The 14783-nt window shown below is 31.9% G+C and overlaps 2 protein-coding genes across 2 annotated transcripts; both read right to left on the bottom strand.

Annotated features, from left to right (window-relative positions):
- Window positions 1-54: 54 nt before the first annotated feature.
- On the bottom strand, window positions 55-7430 carry LOC131843633 (D-2-hydroxyglutarate dehydrogenase, mitochondrial-like). Its single transcript, XM_059192305.1, has 9 exons — window positions 7222-7430; window positions 6329-6476; window positions 4715-4912; window positions 3981-4174; window positions 2542-2710; window positions 2320-2449; window positions 1804-1960; window positions 1249-1414; window positions 55-782 (listed from the first exon to the last, which is right to left on the bottom strand). The coding sequence occupies exons 1-9, from the start codon at window positions 7318-7320 to the stop codon at window positions 520-522; spliced, it is 1524 nt and encodes a 507-aa protein (XP_059048288.1). The 5' UTR covers window positions 7321-7430; the 3' UTR covers window positions 55-519.
- Window positions 7431-8539: 1109 nt separating this feature from the next.
- On the bottom strand, window positions 8540-13735 carry LOC131843638 (D-2-hydroxyglutarate dehydrogenase, mitochondrial-like). Its single transcript, XM_059192311.1, has 9 exons — window positions 13602-13735; window positions 13258-13405; window positions 12692-12889; window positions 12084-12277; window positions 11679-11847; window positions 11295-11424; window positions 10455-10611; window positions 9091-9253; window positions 8540-8805 (listed from the first exon to the last, which is right to left on the bottom strand). Exons 1-9 carry the CDS (start codon window positions 13713-13715, stop codon window positions 8543-8545), a joined length of 1536 nt encoding a protein of 511 aa, XP_059048294.1. The 5' UTR covers window positions 13716-13735; the 3' UTR covers window positions 8540-8542.
- Between the last annotated feature and the right edge of the window lie 1048 nt (window positions 13736-14783).

Raw genomic sequence — 14783 nt, 5'->3', positions numbered from 1 at the left:
TATTATGAATGTTATAAGAATAAATGGATATTTTAATAAAAGTCATTTAACTAAAAATATTGTTTTATTTAACAGTTAGCCCTGTCGTAGATAATTAAGTTTGTACTAATCATATAAACTTATAGATATAATTTACATTATTAGTACAAACTTTACATTAATATTAAGGTTGGTTTTACTAGTTACATAGAATACTTAATATTTATCATGACTACTTAATTTTCGCCTTCATCATAGCTAATATCTACTGGTTACAAATTACTATGTAGTTATACTCAGTAAATGTAAAAAATCATGATTCTATCAGATACAGAGCATACTTCTATCGGATACCAAAATATTTATATATATTAACCCAGAAAATCTTGATCATGTTCACTGAGTTTCATTTATGTATATTCTTACCGACCCATACAATTGAAAAAAAACTTAATCTTTATATTTTATCGATGTTTCAGTAGAGCCATAGAAACTTCTCATGATGTAATATCATTGGATAAAAAAAAGATTCGTAGTCTTTTATACATTCACTTCAGGCAATACTTTGTACGGATTGAGAATTCCATTTGGATCCATCAAGTTTTTCAAATCTCTCATCATCTGCAGTGCCGTCTCGTCTTTGCTGTAATGTAGGTATTCAGGCTTCCGGAAGCCAATTCCATGTTCAGCGCTTATGGATCCTTTTAGCTTGGAAACTTCTTCAAAAATGAATGGCTCCATAAGGGATGCGATTTGCTTGGAGTACTCTGGTACCGTGATGTTAATGTGTATGTTGCCATCACCTGAAATGTAAATATTTCAAACATCTAGTAATAGTGGTTATAGTCATACTTGATACAAACGTTAAACTTTCTTAATTTCAGAGCAAGGGACAAAAAGCTCTAGTTAGGTTTTAGTTCTTATGACTAAGGGGATTAAAACTTGAATTATATCATCATCATTCGCTGCTGCAAATGTCACATTAGGTACCTAGAAATAAAAACCAAAGAAATAGATTAAACGTTAGCTAGAGATCTAATGTGTTGCATTGTTTTGCACAGATGCTGTAAATATTGGTAAAATAAGCACTTTTCATATAGACGGAAACGCAACACAATTTCGATCGAATATATTATTTAATGGTCATAATTATTAATTAGACGAACTTGGTCACACTTGGTGAGGGTAAACTACTAGCAATATTACATACTTTATACTCCTAGGCACGTCGCTTAAGAAAGGTAATTATAACATATTATAAAAACGCACCAACATGTCCATATCCATAGACTGCAATGGCTTTATCGCCCAGCCTCTCTCTCAATATTGGGACTAAATCATAATAATTTTGTTGTGGAAGCGAAACATCATACTTAAACACGTAGCCACGGCCAAGTCCAGCTCCTGATATGCTCTCCCGTAAAGTCCAAATCGCCTACAAGAAGAAAAATATACACTTACTACGTCCCGCTCGAACATTGAATTTCGTTTGGATGGCATAATAAAAAAAAATCCAGTAACACTATCACATCTACAATGTTCAATTTTGAACCTAAAACATCAAGAGCGTCACACTTCACCCATTGTTTTTATTAAAATATTTTTAATAAAAAAAGGAAACTTAACAAGATTTTAATTAAAAATGAAGAAATTTTCGAATTTCTTATAGATCAACGTAATTTGATATATATGTGTTGACATATATATCAAATTCCACCACACTGTCCTATGGATTGCGCCTATAAGTATGAGGTCGGTATCTATTAGGTATATTTAATTACGTACAATCTTCTTTAGCGCGACCATGTACTTGGTGGTACTTACGCTCATTTTTGTCAGTTCAGAAGTAACTGTTCCATCTAATATGAGACCGCTCTCCATCTCCTTTGATAAGAACTTTGTCAATTTCTCCTCATCGTGGATTTCGTTACTTCCTTGGGTTTCGACCAGTACGTAAAATGGATAATCTGATATTGGATTTCTGTAATAAAGGCATACGAAGGATTATACATTCATAACATAATGACGCCACACTACTTGGCTGTCGATATACTGATATCGTTATAATAAGAGAGGGATTTAGCATAACGCTAAGCTACGCCACTTAACTACCAATAGTAGCAGATTCATGATTATGACGATTGTCCTATGTGTTTAAGTTTTATACAAACAAAATGGTATATTGATTTTCATTGCATGATAATTCCAATTCAATGATAAAAATAGATAACCCCCACACCCCTGACCTCTCAACCCTTAACTTCAGTGCAGATATTAGGCATAGGCCGGCTCGTTTCATTACAACAAAAATTTTTTTTTATGAATTGCCTACTCACTTACGGGAGCTTCAGATTTGTTGATGTGGTACTAATTGCTTGGTTGTCTGCCATTTCAAAAGCTGATAATATTTCGCCCAAGGAAGATTTAGCACTTTTGTATAACTTCAGAATGCTATTAAAATTTTCAACACCTGCAATATTAGTATATAAGTTGACATAAAATATTATAATTTCTTTTTAAATATTTAATTTAGATTTCTTATTTATTTAAAAGATATCTTACCAAAAAAGCCAACAGTAACGGCCTTAGGCTTGACGGGACAATGAATAGCTACTTTAGTTACTAGTCCCAAAGTTCCTTCAGAGCCTATAAATAAATGTTTAAGGTGATAACCGGTGTTGTCTTTTTTAAGGGCTTTTAAGCAGTCAATTACAGTTCCATCGGCTTTTACCTTAAAAGCAATAATATTATTAAATAGCTATTATAAGGCGGATGAAATAAAATTTTACTAACATTTGGTTAGCTATTAATTTGGAAAAATATGACAAAAGGACAGATACACTTTAACATTTATAACATTTGTATGGTTATTATTTAGCAATAATAATAATATATACAAATAGAAAATCATTATTACGAAATGCAAGATCGACAGAGGCAACATTGGGAGGCCTTATCGCTAAATACCTACCGATCTCTTCCAGGTAACCTCATTATATAACAGTAGTACATTTGAATCTTAGTACCGTATACTCGTATATTATGTACTAGCATGGTCTATTTCTGTCTATAATTTGTATGAATTTTAATGAAATATCTATCTTTAATAAAAATATAAAACTACTTTGTTTGCAAAATGGCTTACGTTGCGTTTGGATTGGAATTTTTGATCAAATTCTGTTTTCAATGTTGGTAAACCTTTTTATTTCCAAAAGAGCAGACAATGTCGCGATTACTTATTACTTAGTATTTTGTACATTGTACATGTTGTTACACTAAAAATATTATTATTTTTATTATATTATATAAATACATAATAATATTTTTAGTGTAACGGTGATGTAATAACATCACAGAGAGGTAAACCCACTACTTAACTACAATAATTTATCTATTAATATTCATAATAAAACTTAATTACAGTATATAAGCATTATAAGCTATCACAAGCAGCAAATATACTGATAATTATGAAATCAGAGATACATTTTAGTCATAGTTAAAATTCCACATCGGAAACTGTAAATATGTATGCTTGATTGCCACCATCATAATATAAAAAAAATATTTGCCTACATTTATCTAGAAATATAATCTGCATACCTATATACTGTACATACCAATAAGATATATGTATACATAGTTTTTAGGTGACTTTGAACTGTGCAGAGTACAGACGACAAAAATAACAATAAGTTTATCTTATATAATTTTGTTATGAAATTGTTGAAATGGATTACTTGATTAATATGCAGAATGAAACATATAGGTACATAATATTGAAACTAATCATACATATACGAAAATTATTGGTAAACGAATCGTCTAATAGTAGAATAGAATCGTAGACAATAAGATGACATGTATAAACTTATTTTGTTTTATATTTTAATTCGAGTGAACTATTAAATAAGTTTCTCAACAAATACCACGTAAGTAAGAGACAGATATGCTTATTTCATAATAATATCTAGAAGATTTTAATGAAAACATTATCTTACAGCTTCGACTCCTAATATAGACCCGTGGAGATTTCCATAGCGCAGCAGCCGAATACCGCCAGCATTGGTGCTAACGTTTCCGCCGATATGGCAGGTGCCTTTAGCACCAAGATCCAGAGGCATAATGAGACCATGCTCGCGCACATGGTTGTCCAAATTCTCTAAAATACACCCCGCTTCGCATATCAACGCTCCTAGAAACAATGTAATGTAATACATACCTATTTACAATTAAATGTAATAAATTATTTTAATATTTACTCAACAATGTTATGATATTGTTGAGTAAATATTAAAAGAATTTATTTTTAATAATATCATGATATAATATGTAGGTTATCATAATAACCTACATATTATTTCCATGATATTATTGCGACTATAGGAAACTCTACATATAGCCACGTAAAATTATATTTAATTATATAGTTAGGTATACTTTTATTAAATATACCTATACTACTACCTACTTGACTAGATACATATGTATATAGTTTATTTATGTTAGTAATGACACACCGAATGTTCAGTGTGTCAGAAGACTAAGAAATTTAACTAAAATTTTAGTTAGTTAAATTTCTTAGTCATCTGTATATCTTCTGTATATTAATAAGAAAAACCTTAAAAAAGAGTAACTGTACACGCCTTAAAAGTTAAAAAATTGGTGTTGTTGATAGACGGTATTTTTTTCGCTGTGAATGAATTAGGAATACTTCTAGGCACTAATTGTATACCTGAAACGTCGTCTAAACTAATGACTTTATTCATCAGCATAAAGTTGATCACTATCTCATCGAACACTGGCACAGAACCGCCAACGAGACCAGTATTTCCGCCCTGAGGACAAACTGCTAGTTTTCTCTTATTGCAATATGACAAAATATTTGAAACCTCCTGTGTAGTTTTAGGTTTTAGCACTATTGAAGATTGACCTGAAAAAAACTATACAATAGATTTTTCATAGAAAACAATGTCTTCTGTATTAACAAGAAAATCTAGTCATCAATAGTGACTAATGGTATATTTAGATCTGACTATTTATTTGATATTGTGCCTAGCTGTAATTTTCAACGTTGACTACTTTTTTAAGATAAAAAATTATTCTGTCCTTGTGATCCAATTTACCTTCACGTCAAATTTTATTACGTCCGTCCAGCCGTTTACCTTCCTGTGTGGTATAATTACAAAAAAGTATAACACTAATCAAGAAAGATGTCTAATAAATTGTACCTATAAAATCATCATGATCATGTCAGCTTTTAAAAAAAGGAATATAATAAGTCCATTCGTTTTGGAATTACATAGTCCAGTCATTTTATTAAGTTTACCTCGGAATTCGAGATACCCAGCTGTAAATCTGTAAATACTTCTATGTGGACACCCTAAAAAAAGTCTCAAAACCTGCATATGGTAGGGTGTGCGCAACTATTAAATTTCAAGGTTAAAAGTCACAAAAATCGATTATTTTGTAAATATCTCATTTCCTATGGGTTTTTTACTATTTGTATTTATTATCAATATTGTAGAATACAAAATTCTCTATAATTTTGGTTTAAATTTTTTTTATACGGTGAAGCGATTTCGAGAGACAAGGCGGAGAGCGCGCGGTCACATCATCACTTCAGGTCAACCGGTGTCTCCGGTCGAAAACGCGCCATATGTAGTTGAAAAACTATCGATAAATCAATGATTATAAATATTTGTCAATTTTTGTTAACTATTATATATTTTTTTATTTATTTATTTATATACATTTTATTGCACCAGGAAAATTACATTAATAAAATCGAATAGAGTAATTAAAATTAAGAGGGTACAAAAGGCGGCTATCGCTTATGCAATCTCTTCCAGGCAACCTATGTAGGTTTTGAGACAAATTTTAGGATGTCAATATACAAGTATTTACAGATTTATAGCCGGGTATCTCGAATTCCGAGATTCTTACCTAATTTAAGCTTAGACTGGACTATACAATGTCATAGGCAGACACACAGACACATCATACTTATAGAACCTCCTTCTTTTTCGTCAGGATTTGAAAAGTTAGTCAGACAGACAGTTAGACGCATTTATTATAGTAAGAATCTGAATCATTTTACTACATTAATAGATAAAGTATCTAATCAATAATTAATAGAATTGGACAATACTGTTAAAAATGTTACTTAATAACCGATATTAAGATTTTTGTTCCTTCTGTTCTGTTTTTTAGTACAACATATTGCCACTTTACAACTGTTGTACGTTGCCGGAAGAAACAATAACATCATCGTACAGAACCATATAAAACAACAACCGTAAAAAATGTAAGACTTATACAAGTAGGTACAGAATATGTATGCCTTTACCTCTACAATTTTTTATCCAATCAATGTTGAATGGTAAAATATCGGATTGCTCGGTAAGCACCCTCTCTTCGCCAAGTACCGATTTAAAATAATCAACATCTTGTGCTTGAATTGAAGCGAAAGCTTTTCGTTTTACGTTGTACTTATCCTAGTAAAAAAAAAATATAATTTAATTAAGTAAAATGTTAAAAATCAAGTCGTAAAAAATATTTTCCTTATTGATCTATCAGACGGTATAAGATGTATATGTATAACGGAAATATCTAAATATATATCAAAATGCCAATTTATAGCCTCGGTGGTCCAGCAGTCTTTCTTCCGATGGTCGCGGGTTCTATTACGCGCTCGGTACAAACAAATGTATTCGTGAGTATGATTGTTCGTTTCGGTTTAGGGTTTTTAATGCATATATTATGTATGTATTTAAAAGAAAAAAAAACATGTACCTATGTATACCTTATGTCCTTGTATGTTAACATAAGCTAAATTAATATTATAGTAAAAATGTTACGTATTAACATTTATAACTATCTTAAACATTTTTATTATTAGGTATTTACCTACTTAAATGAATGATATATTTTATGGTGTACATAAATGAAATAAATTTAAAATACATAGTACTTAGGTAGTATTCTGTCATAGGAATAGTTTGTAGCTGAATGGACCATCTGCCTACCTCGCAAGTGAATATATAAACAATATTTTTTATTAGGTATATAGAGTAATTATTTAGCCCAAACTAAGTACAGATTATATTGCATGTACTAGACAACTGATAGATAAGATCAAATATCTTATTTTTTATAAATATATTATACAATATAAAAATCGACAAAAAAAGAAATACATTTAAACACAAATATTATAATAAATAGCTAAATCGTACTTACAGCAGATAACTGTGGCAACACTTGCGATAAATATTTAACTTGTTCGTATATTGTTGGCCGGTTAATAGACAATAATATTGATTTAATTGGACTTAACATTGTGTTAATCAACAATTTAAGTTAAATTAAATTAATTTCTTCAATATCTAATATTTAGTGCACTATTATGTTTATTTTCCTATGTATCGTACGTCTAAATAGAATGACATCTCGCAACATACTACTACTTATCTGTGCTACTACTATGTAATATTATGTTATCTGTGCTACTACTAACTATAGTCTTGTGTAGTCGGTTAAGAACTAGTTCGGAAGAGAGCTTCCAGAGCCGAAATACCATGTAGTCTCTAATCTCCCCTCTATGATTCTTATAATGAAATATTATGAAAAAATAAGAATATTATTTTATACTTATATGTATATGTAATTTAGGGGTCAATAAGTCGGACGTGGGACGTCCTAAGAAATAGGAACGTACGTTTTTAGCGGTGTAAAGAATTAAGCCAATGTATATTTTCAAGACGCTAATATGATTTGCTTCAAAATAAGAATACCTATTGATCTACAGGTTGACCTGTCTTTCTAACTCGAGTATGAAGCTAACGAACGAACTAGTTTTATTAGAAGAGGCAAATTGAGCGCTCTGTGTCCCGAACTATGATAGTTCGGGCGCAGGCGCACAAAATGACGTTGTGACTCATAATAGAACCACTGATTAATGAAATTAGGAAACAAACAAGCAGTATTCAGTTCAGCCACGGATTATAATTATATAAAAGTATCATCAGTGTCATGTCATTTTAGACTAGGTATATTAAATCAACTTGATTTCAAAGTAGATTTCATTTTTATAGACATTCCATGAGATGGAGTATTTATAAGAACTTTTTTGATAATTAAAGTTAATCATCAGTCGCTGAGTAATGAAATAATACTTTTTTTAAATATTGTTCGTATTCATTATGATACTTTAAAATATTTAAACACTTTTTTCCGACAACTGAATTTTATACAGACTACTGAGCTTTTACTTTAAGAATTAGTAGTTAAAGTCGTATTCAGTCTACATAGCTGTAATATAACAGAAGGACAGCGCTACAACAGATTCCATTTAACTTTTTTTTATTCTGAACTTTAAAAGATATACACTTAGCTGAAAAACCTAATTGGAATAAAAAGAGAGCTCTTAAAAGTTGGTTTACGTTTTTGATAGCTTTTTTGTTTCTAAGTAGGTTATATCAAATTAGGTGTAGGTATACCAAATTATTGACATTTCTAATTAAATAAATAATATTCAAGATTAGTTCAAATACATCATTTATTATACACCATCGTCAGGAAGAACCTTATATGGGTTCAGGATACCGTTTGGATCCATCACGTTCTTCAAATCACGCATCAATTGTACCGCAGTCTCGTCTACACTGTAGTGTATCAAATGTGGCTTACGGCATCCTAATCCATGTTCAGCGCTCACGGAACCATTCCTTTTAGCCACCTCTTCAAAAAGAAAAGGCTCAATAAGGTTCGTTACTTCCGTACTGTATTCTGGAACTATTACGTCGATGTGAATGTTGCCGTCACCTACAAAATATACAAGTAGTAAAGGACATTTGACATAGATTATATTGATATCGTTGATTTTGACTTTCTTTGCATTATTTGCATTGATGAACCGTGGTGTCACTGGCTAAGTAAGTTGTCATATAAAGGGTGTTATGATTGCTGTCCCATCTTCGTAACATTACAAAAGATTAATCATAAATTTATCTATTTATTTAGATATCAAAACTTATATAACAGTCTTATATAAGTTTTGATATCTATATGAAATAAAGAAGAAACATAACGATTAATGTACACACATACCAATGTGTCCAAACCCGCTTACTCTGGCCTTATTGCCTAATCTCTCGCGCAACAATGGTACAATCTCGTAATAACAATTCTGAGGGAGCGACACATCGTACGTATGTAGATAAGCACCTGCTAAATCTGCGGCGGGTATACTTTCACGGAAACTCCAAATGTTCTGTAGAATAGATATAACTACATATAGTATATAACATAAGAGCAAAGGAAGCCTAAAAAGAAATGGTTGAACTGAGTAATTAGTGATATGGAAAGAAAGCAGTGAATAACAAGATTGCTGCCAATAGAAATGAAAGGCAAGAAAAAGCTTTATTCTGACCCAAAATGATATGACATAAAGAAAATTAATGCCAGCTTCAGTAAGTCTACTTTGCCTGACACTATGAAACTTCCTAGACTAGTACTATGAATACCGAGGACTGTTGACTCCATTGCTAGCTATGTATCATGTCAGGTTGACCTCCACGTGGTTACCCCTGGAAACCATCGTGATAAATTGCTGATTAAATTGTCACGATGGGCTAACTGACCTGACCTGATGCTCATCTTATCATCCTTCCGTATACCGTTAGCGCAGGCGGGTGCACCATTCCATTATCATGCCTAAAAAAAGTACTATGAATACCTACACATTCGTCCATAACTTAAGCAAGGTTTTATTACTGCGAGAATCTATAGTTTTATAAGATTTAAGCTCGTACGCGTTAATAGAAAAAACGTACGTTTTAATAGAAAACATACTGAATGTCTAATTGACTTACAGAGGTAGACTTTGAGAGTGTTTAACATTTTTTGTGTCTCCTTTTCTGTCAATAAGCTGCTGCATTGTAAGTTATGTTCTGGTTTCAAAGATCTGATAGGGCAGTGAAATTATAAAATCATGTCACGTTACATGTCACATTAATCCACATAAACGATCGTATAATGAGTGGTGGTGCTGTTTTTCTTTAAGTACTTATAGCTTATAATATAGTGTGCCTAGTCAATGTCCAAACTTGAGTTTACTCTTCGATTTGAAAAAAATACTATGATTTTATACTCCGTGAGGAAACAGTTCTTTTAAAATAATTATTATCAAGAATGTTATCAGCTCTATCAGGCACCACGCTACTAAGAACAATATACTCGTAGGTAATTGTCTCTCGTCACGCGCGTATATTTCGGTCGATTTGACACTAGGGTCAGTAGATATGAGTTGAATCGATAACATAAACTGTGCAGTTAGCCATATGAAATCAATATAATGAACATTTTATTAAATGAAAGCTATAATTTACAAATAATAAAGTATGGATATGCCACGGTGTAAAAGTTATTATAAGTAAGAATTAGAAACTGAAACTGTAGCTTATTGCATCAACCTGCATTTTTCCTGGCTCGGAAGTAACAGTGCCATCTAATACGAGCCCACTCTCCATCTCTTTAGATAAAAATTGAGTTAGTTTCTCCTCGTCATGTGTTTCATTGCTCCCATGGGTTTCAACTAACACATAAAATGGATATTCTGATATCGGAAGACTGAAAAGAACATTCGCATTATATTCAGAGTGTTATTTATTAGTCCAGCTGACCTACTTTCTAGAAATAGAAATAGAAATAATCTTTATTCAAATAAACTCATTACAAGCACTTTTGAATAGTCATATTTTGATTCTACCACTCATTCGGAATGCAGATTCATCACAAGAAGAATGAGCAAGAAACTTGTGTGTTGCTCTTTTTAATAGATGTTTTTTTTATATAAATAATTACAGTATAACAAGTAAGAGGCATGCGATAATCAACATAGAAGTCGCTACGCACTCATTATTAATGTAATCAGATAATATTGTCAGTGCTATAGATTTAAAATATTCTCTCTAAATAAATCGAGACACTTTGTTCAATTCATATTTCTATCTTATTATCTGGTGATGGAAACACCGATAACAAACCAAATAAACGTGAGAGATGGCGGCGGACTCCACTCCTGCCACATGGGCTAAAGATATATGTATCTATTAAAGCCTACTTGATTTGGGATAATAACATATGGTTATTTTTTTTTAATACAAAAAATATCAAGTGATTTTATAATATATTTAGTTTTTTCTTTATTTCCCTCATTATGAAATTAATTAATTAATTTTGGATATAAAGATATTTTTACATTTTTGGACAATTAAAAAAAAAATTTTTGGTATATTAATGTGGGAACTTACCTTTGCTTGAGATATTTTGAACTGCTGTTTAATGCATCACGATCACACATTTCAAATGCAGATAATATTTCGCCCAGGGAGGATTTAGCACTTCTGTACAGCTTTAAAATATTTTCAAAATTATGAAGTCCTAAAACAAAACCAACTTGTCACTAAATACATATATAATCAGCTCCACGGAAATTACAAAATAAGTTATGGCTTCCATGATACGTCTCATGCATTGCCTTTTATGTTTTAGCAAACTGCGGCCAAAATAAGTCAAACAAATTTTATCTCTAGATCTGCCTCCCTCTGGTATTTGTATGATTTCGTTATCACTTTGAATTCAATAAATGATTAAGCCATTACGAATATTTATGATATAAATATTTTTCTTCTTACCAAAAAGACCCACAGTAACCGATTTTGGTTTAACCGGGCAGTGAATGGCCACTTTTGTTACAACTCCCAGTGTACCCTCAGATCCTATGAACAAATGTTTCAGATGGTACCCTGTATTGTCTTTTTTTAGTGTCTTCAGACAATTTACGATTGTACCGTCAGCTTTTACCTGGAAATTAATTTTTTGAATGTAATTACATAATTATATATTATTTCCGCAAAAATAATAGAAATCTTATTGTACTATAGTAGTAACAGTCTCCTGTATGGATTATACCTACATTTTATGCGGATGTGCAACTTTTATTATTCTGCGTTATAAGCGGGTTCATATGAGAGCACTGTACTGTACTGTAGATAAACAATATTCAAATATAATAATAATTAAACAAATTGAATACATACAGCTTCGACACCCAATATAGATCCATGCAGGTTTCCATAGCGCAATAGCCGAATCCCGCCAGCATTTGTGCTGACATTCCCACCGATATGGCAGGTGCCTTTAGCACCAAGGTCCAGAGGCATTATGAGCTCGTGCTCACGGACATAGTTATCCAAATTTTCTAGGATACATCCCGCCTCACATACCAAAGTTCCTATATAAATGAAATTAATTTAATATTTCAACAAAAAAAAATAACAATATTTGGAAAAACTCGTCTACTGAAGATTCGACATACAAATCGAAGATCTTGTGATAAAATCGATCTTCATATTGAATTCTTTAAATCAAATCAAAAGGTAACAAACATATTGACAAACATAGGTACTTTAGAATTAATGTGATATTTCTATGGATAACGCCATTATATTGTTATTTATAAAAATAATATTTAATTATTTATAGTCCTGCTGATAAAATACCACCGCCAGAAGCACCGTCACAAATCTTTCTAGTTACATAAAAAATTTAATTTATTAAAAATAGTATTCTTTTTTTAAATCTAAACGTAAATTTTGTATACTCTAAAAATCATATATATGTAATTATTATATATTAGGAATAATACCTGATATATCATCCAAACTGATAATCTGATTCATTAACGATAAATTGAGTATTACTTCATCAAACATTGGAACCCCTCCGCCTACTACACCAGTATTTCCACCTTGAGGACAAACGGCAATCTTCCGCTGATTGCAGTAAGACAAAATTTGAGATACTTCTTGAGCGCTCTTTGGTTTTAATACGACCTTCGATTGACCTGATAAAATACCTTATATTTATTATGAGTTTTTAACATTTAGAAATATGTTTAATATTATATCTTATACCTAACTAATTTGTTTCTTTATATAAAACCACCTGTTCGCCCGCGACTTCGTTTTCCGTCTTCGAGATACAGTCTATCTTTATGCCAAATTTCATTGGAACCATTCAGCCATTTAGACACAGGTAACGCAGGCACAGTTTCATATTGACAGTATTCCTACCACTCACACATTACATACTTAAATATCTTACGTCATCCACTTCCATAACTCACATTGTACGTATACATTAATGATTATCTACACATATAACTTATTATCCCATATGCTTACGTCAATGAATAATGGTGTCAGTACATACCTCTGCAATTTTTAAACCAGTCGATGTTAAATGGCAAAACATCGCTTTCTTCTGTCAATACTCGGTTCTTGTCAAGTATTTTTTTGAAATAATCTATGTCTTTTAACTCGACCAAGGAGAACTCTTTCCGCGTCTTGTTGAATTTCTCCTATAATAGTATATACAGTAAAAATGGTTCAATTTATATAAAGAGGAGCGAATAAATAACAATGTAAACTATTGGCTCCATTGCTGGCATTGTAGCATGCTAGCATATCATGGTCGACCTCCACGCGGTTTTGTAATAATATTATTTTAATAAACATTACACAAAAGGTCTAAAAAATTTGACAGACGCAACTCACCGAAGAAAACTGTGGTAATACTTGCGATGAATATTGAAGTTTACCGAGAACATTTTGTTTAGATACATGTCTTATAAAAACGTTTAATAAATTAAACATGCTCAACAATGACATTCATCTGCACATTTGTGACTGACAAAAACATTGTGTATAAGTATAATATCTGTTATCATGTAAGCACCCGTCCCCTGTTATCTAATATATAAACAACTGAGTATTTACTGTACCACAAACTAAATAAATATTGCTCTCTATTTACATTACTGTAATTTATTTGCATTTATAATTAAATTTACTGTTTCGATCATCTAGAGTGCAAAGAGTCAAGGAAAATGTCTTTTAATGGCGTAACCCGCTGTGTCAGCTATCACCTAATAATTTCATTTAGGAGTAAAGGGGTTGTTAGTAAAGGAAATTAGTCACCTCTTTGCTCACAATGTACCATGGGGGGGGGGGGGGGATCGTTAGTAATGTGGACTCATAACCCCATTACTAGCAATGTATCATGTCAGGTTGACCTCCACGCGGTTCCCCCTGGAAACCATCGTGATAAATTCCTGGTGAACTTGTCATAATGGGCTAACTAACCTGACCTCATGTTGCCCCGCCAGCGTAAACCGTTAGCGCAGGCGAATGCACCATTTCATTATCATAATAAAAAAATAAAACAATGTACCATGCAGTGGCGGCCATAGGGGATGGCGAACAGGGCAATCGCCCGTGGCCTCGCTCTTGCAGGGTCCTCGGGAAATAACCAAAACAAATTTTAAACAACCAGAGAGTGGCGCTCTGCCCAGATGCAAGTAGACATTTCATCCCAAATGAACAAAATTGCCAACACTAAAATATATTATATATATATATTTGTAATATAATATACAACATACAAATTGAAAAAACGATTTCAAAGAAATGTAAAATAAGACATAGTTTTCTTGAATCAGCAGAATATTTATGTATTTACTTAAAGTATGTGACTTGACTTCATGCTTATGCCGTCATCGTCCACTAGGACCCTGCCAGTTTTTACCATTAACGCTGGTAAATTATTAAAAGCTGATGCACCATTCCATTATTATCTAGCAAAAAAATATACCCTAAATGGGATATTCCGTTATTGAGTGACAGCTGACAGAGAGGTTAGCATACCATATTTGTTCTAATGTAATGTAATGTAGTGTA

Source organism: Achroia grisella, unplaced genomic scaffold (assembly GCF_030625045.1).
Source record: "Achroia grisella isolate CSIRO2021 unplaced genomic scaffold, CSIRO_AGI_Agris_v1 utg327, whole genome shotgun sequence".
Lineage (NCBI taxonomy): Eukaryota > Metazoa > Arthropoda > Insecta > Lepidoptera > Pyralidae > Achroia > Achroia grisella.
This window is presented reverse-complemented; position numbering and strand designations above follow the sequence as displayed.

What these genes read in the sequence shown, in the direction of transcription:
- LOC131843633 (XM_059192305.1), bottom strand. Translation starts at nt 7,320, where the DNA reads ATGTTAAGTCCAATTAAATCAATATTATTGTCTATTAACCGGCCAACA. An exon ending in TTGGATAAAAAATTGTAGAG is followed by an intron (nt 4,913 to 6,328) that starts GTAAAGGCATAC and finishes AGTTTTTTTCAG; the next exon opens with GTCAATCTTCAATAGTGCTA. An exon ending in CGTTACTGTTGGCTTTTTTG is followed by an intron (nt 2,450 to 2,541) that starts GTAAGATATCTT and finishes CTAATATTGCAG; the next exon opens with GTGTTGAAAATTTTAATAGC.
- LOC131843638 (XM_059192311.1), bottom strand. Translation starts at nt 13,715, where the DNA reads ATGTCATTGTTGAGCATGTTTAATTTATTAAACGTTTTTATAAGACAT. An exon ending in TATTACCACAGTTTTCTTCG is followed by an intron (nt 13,406 to 13,601) that starts GTGAGTTGCGTC and finishes ATACTATTATAG; the next exon opens with GAGAAATTCAACAAGACGCG. An exon ending in TCAAAATATCTCAAGCAAAG is followed by an intron (nt 10,612 to 11,294) that starts GTAAGTTCCCAC and finishes TGTTCTTTTCAG; the next exon opens with TCTTCCGATATCAGAATATC.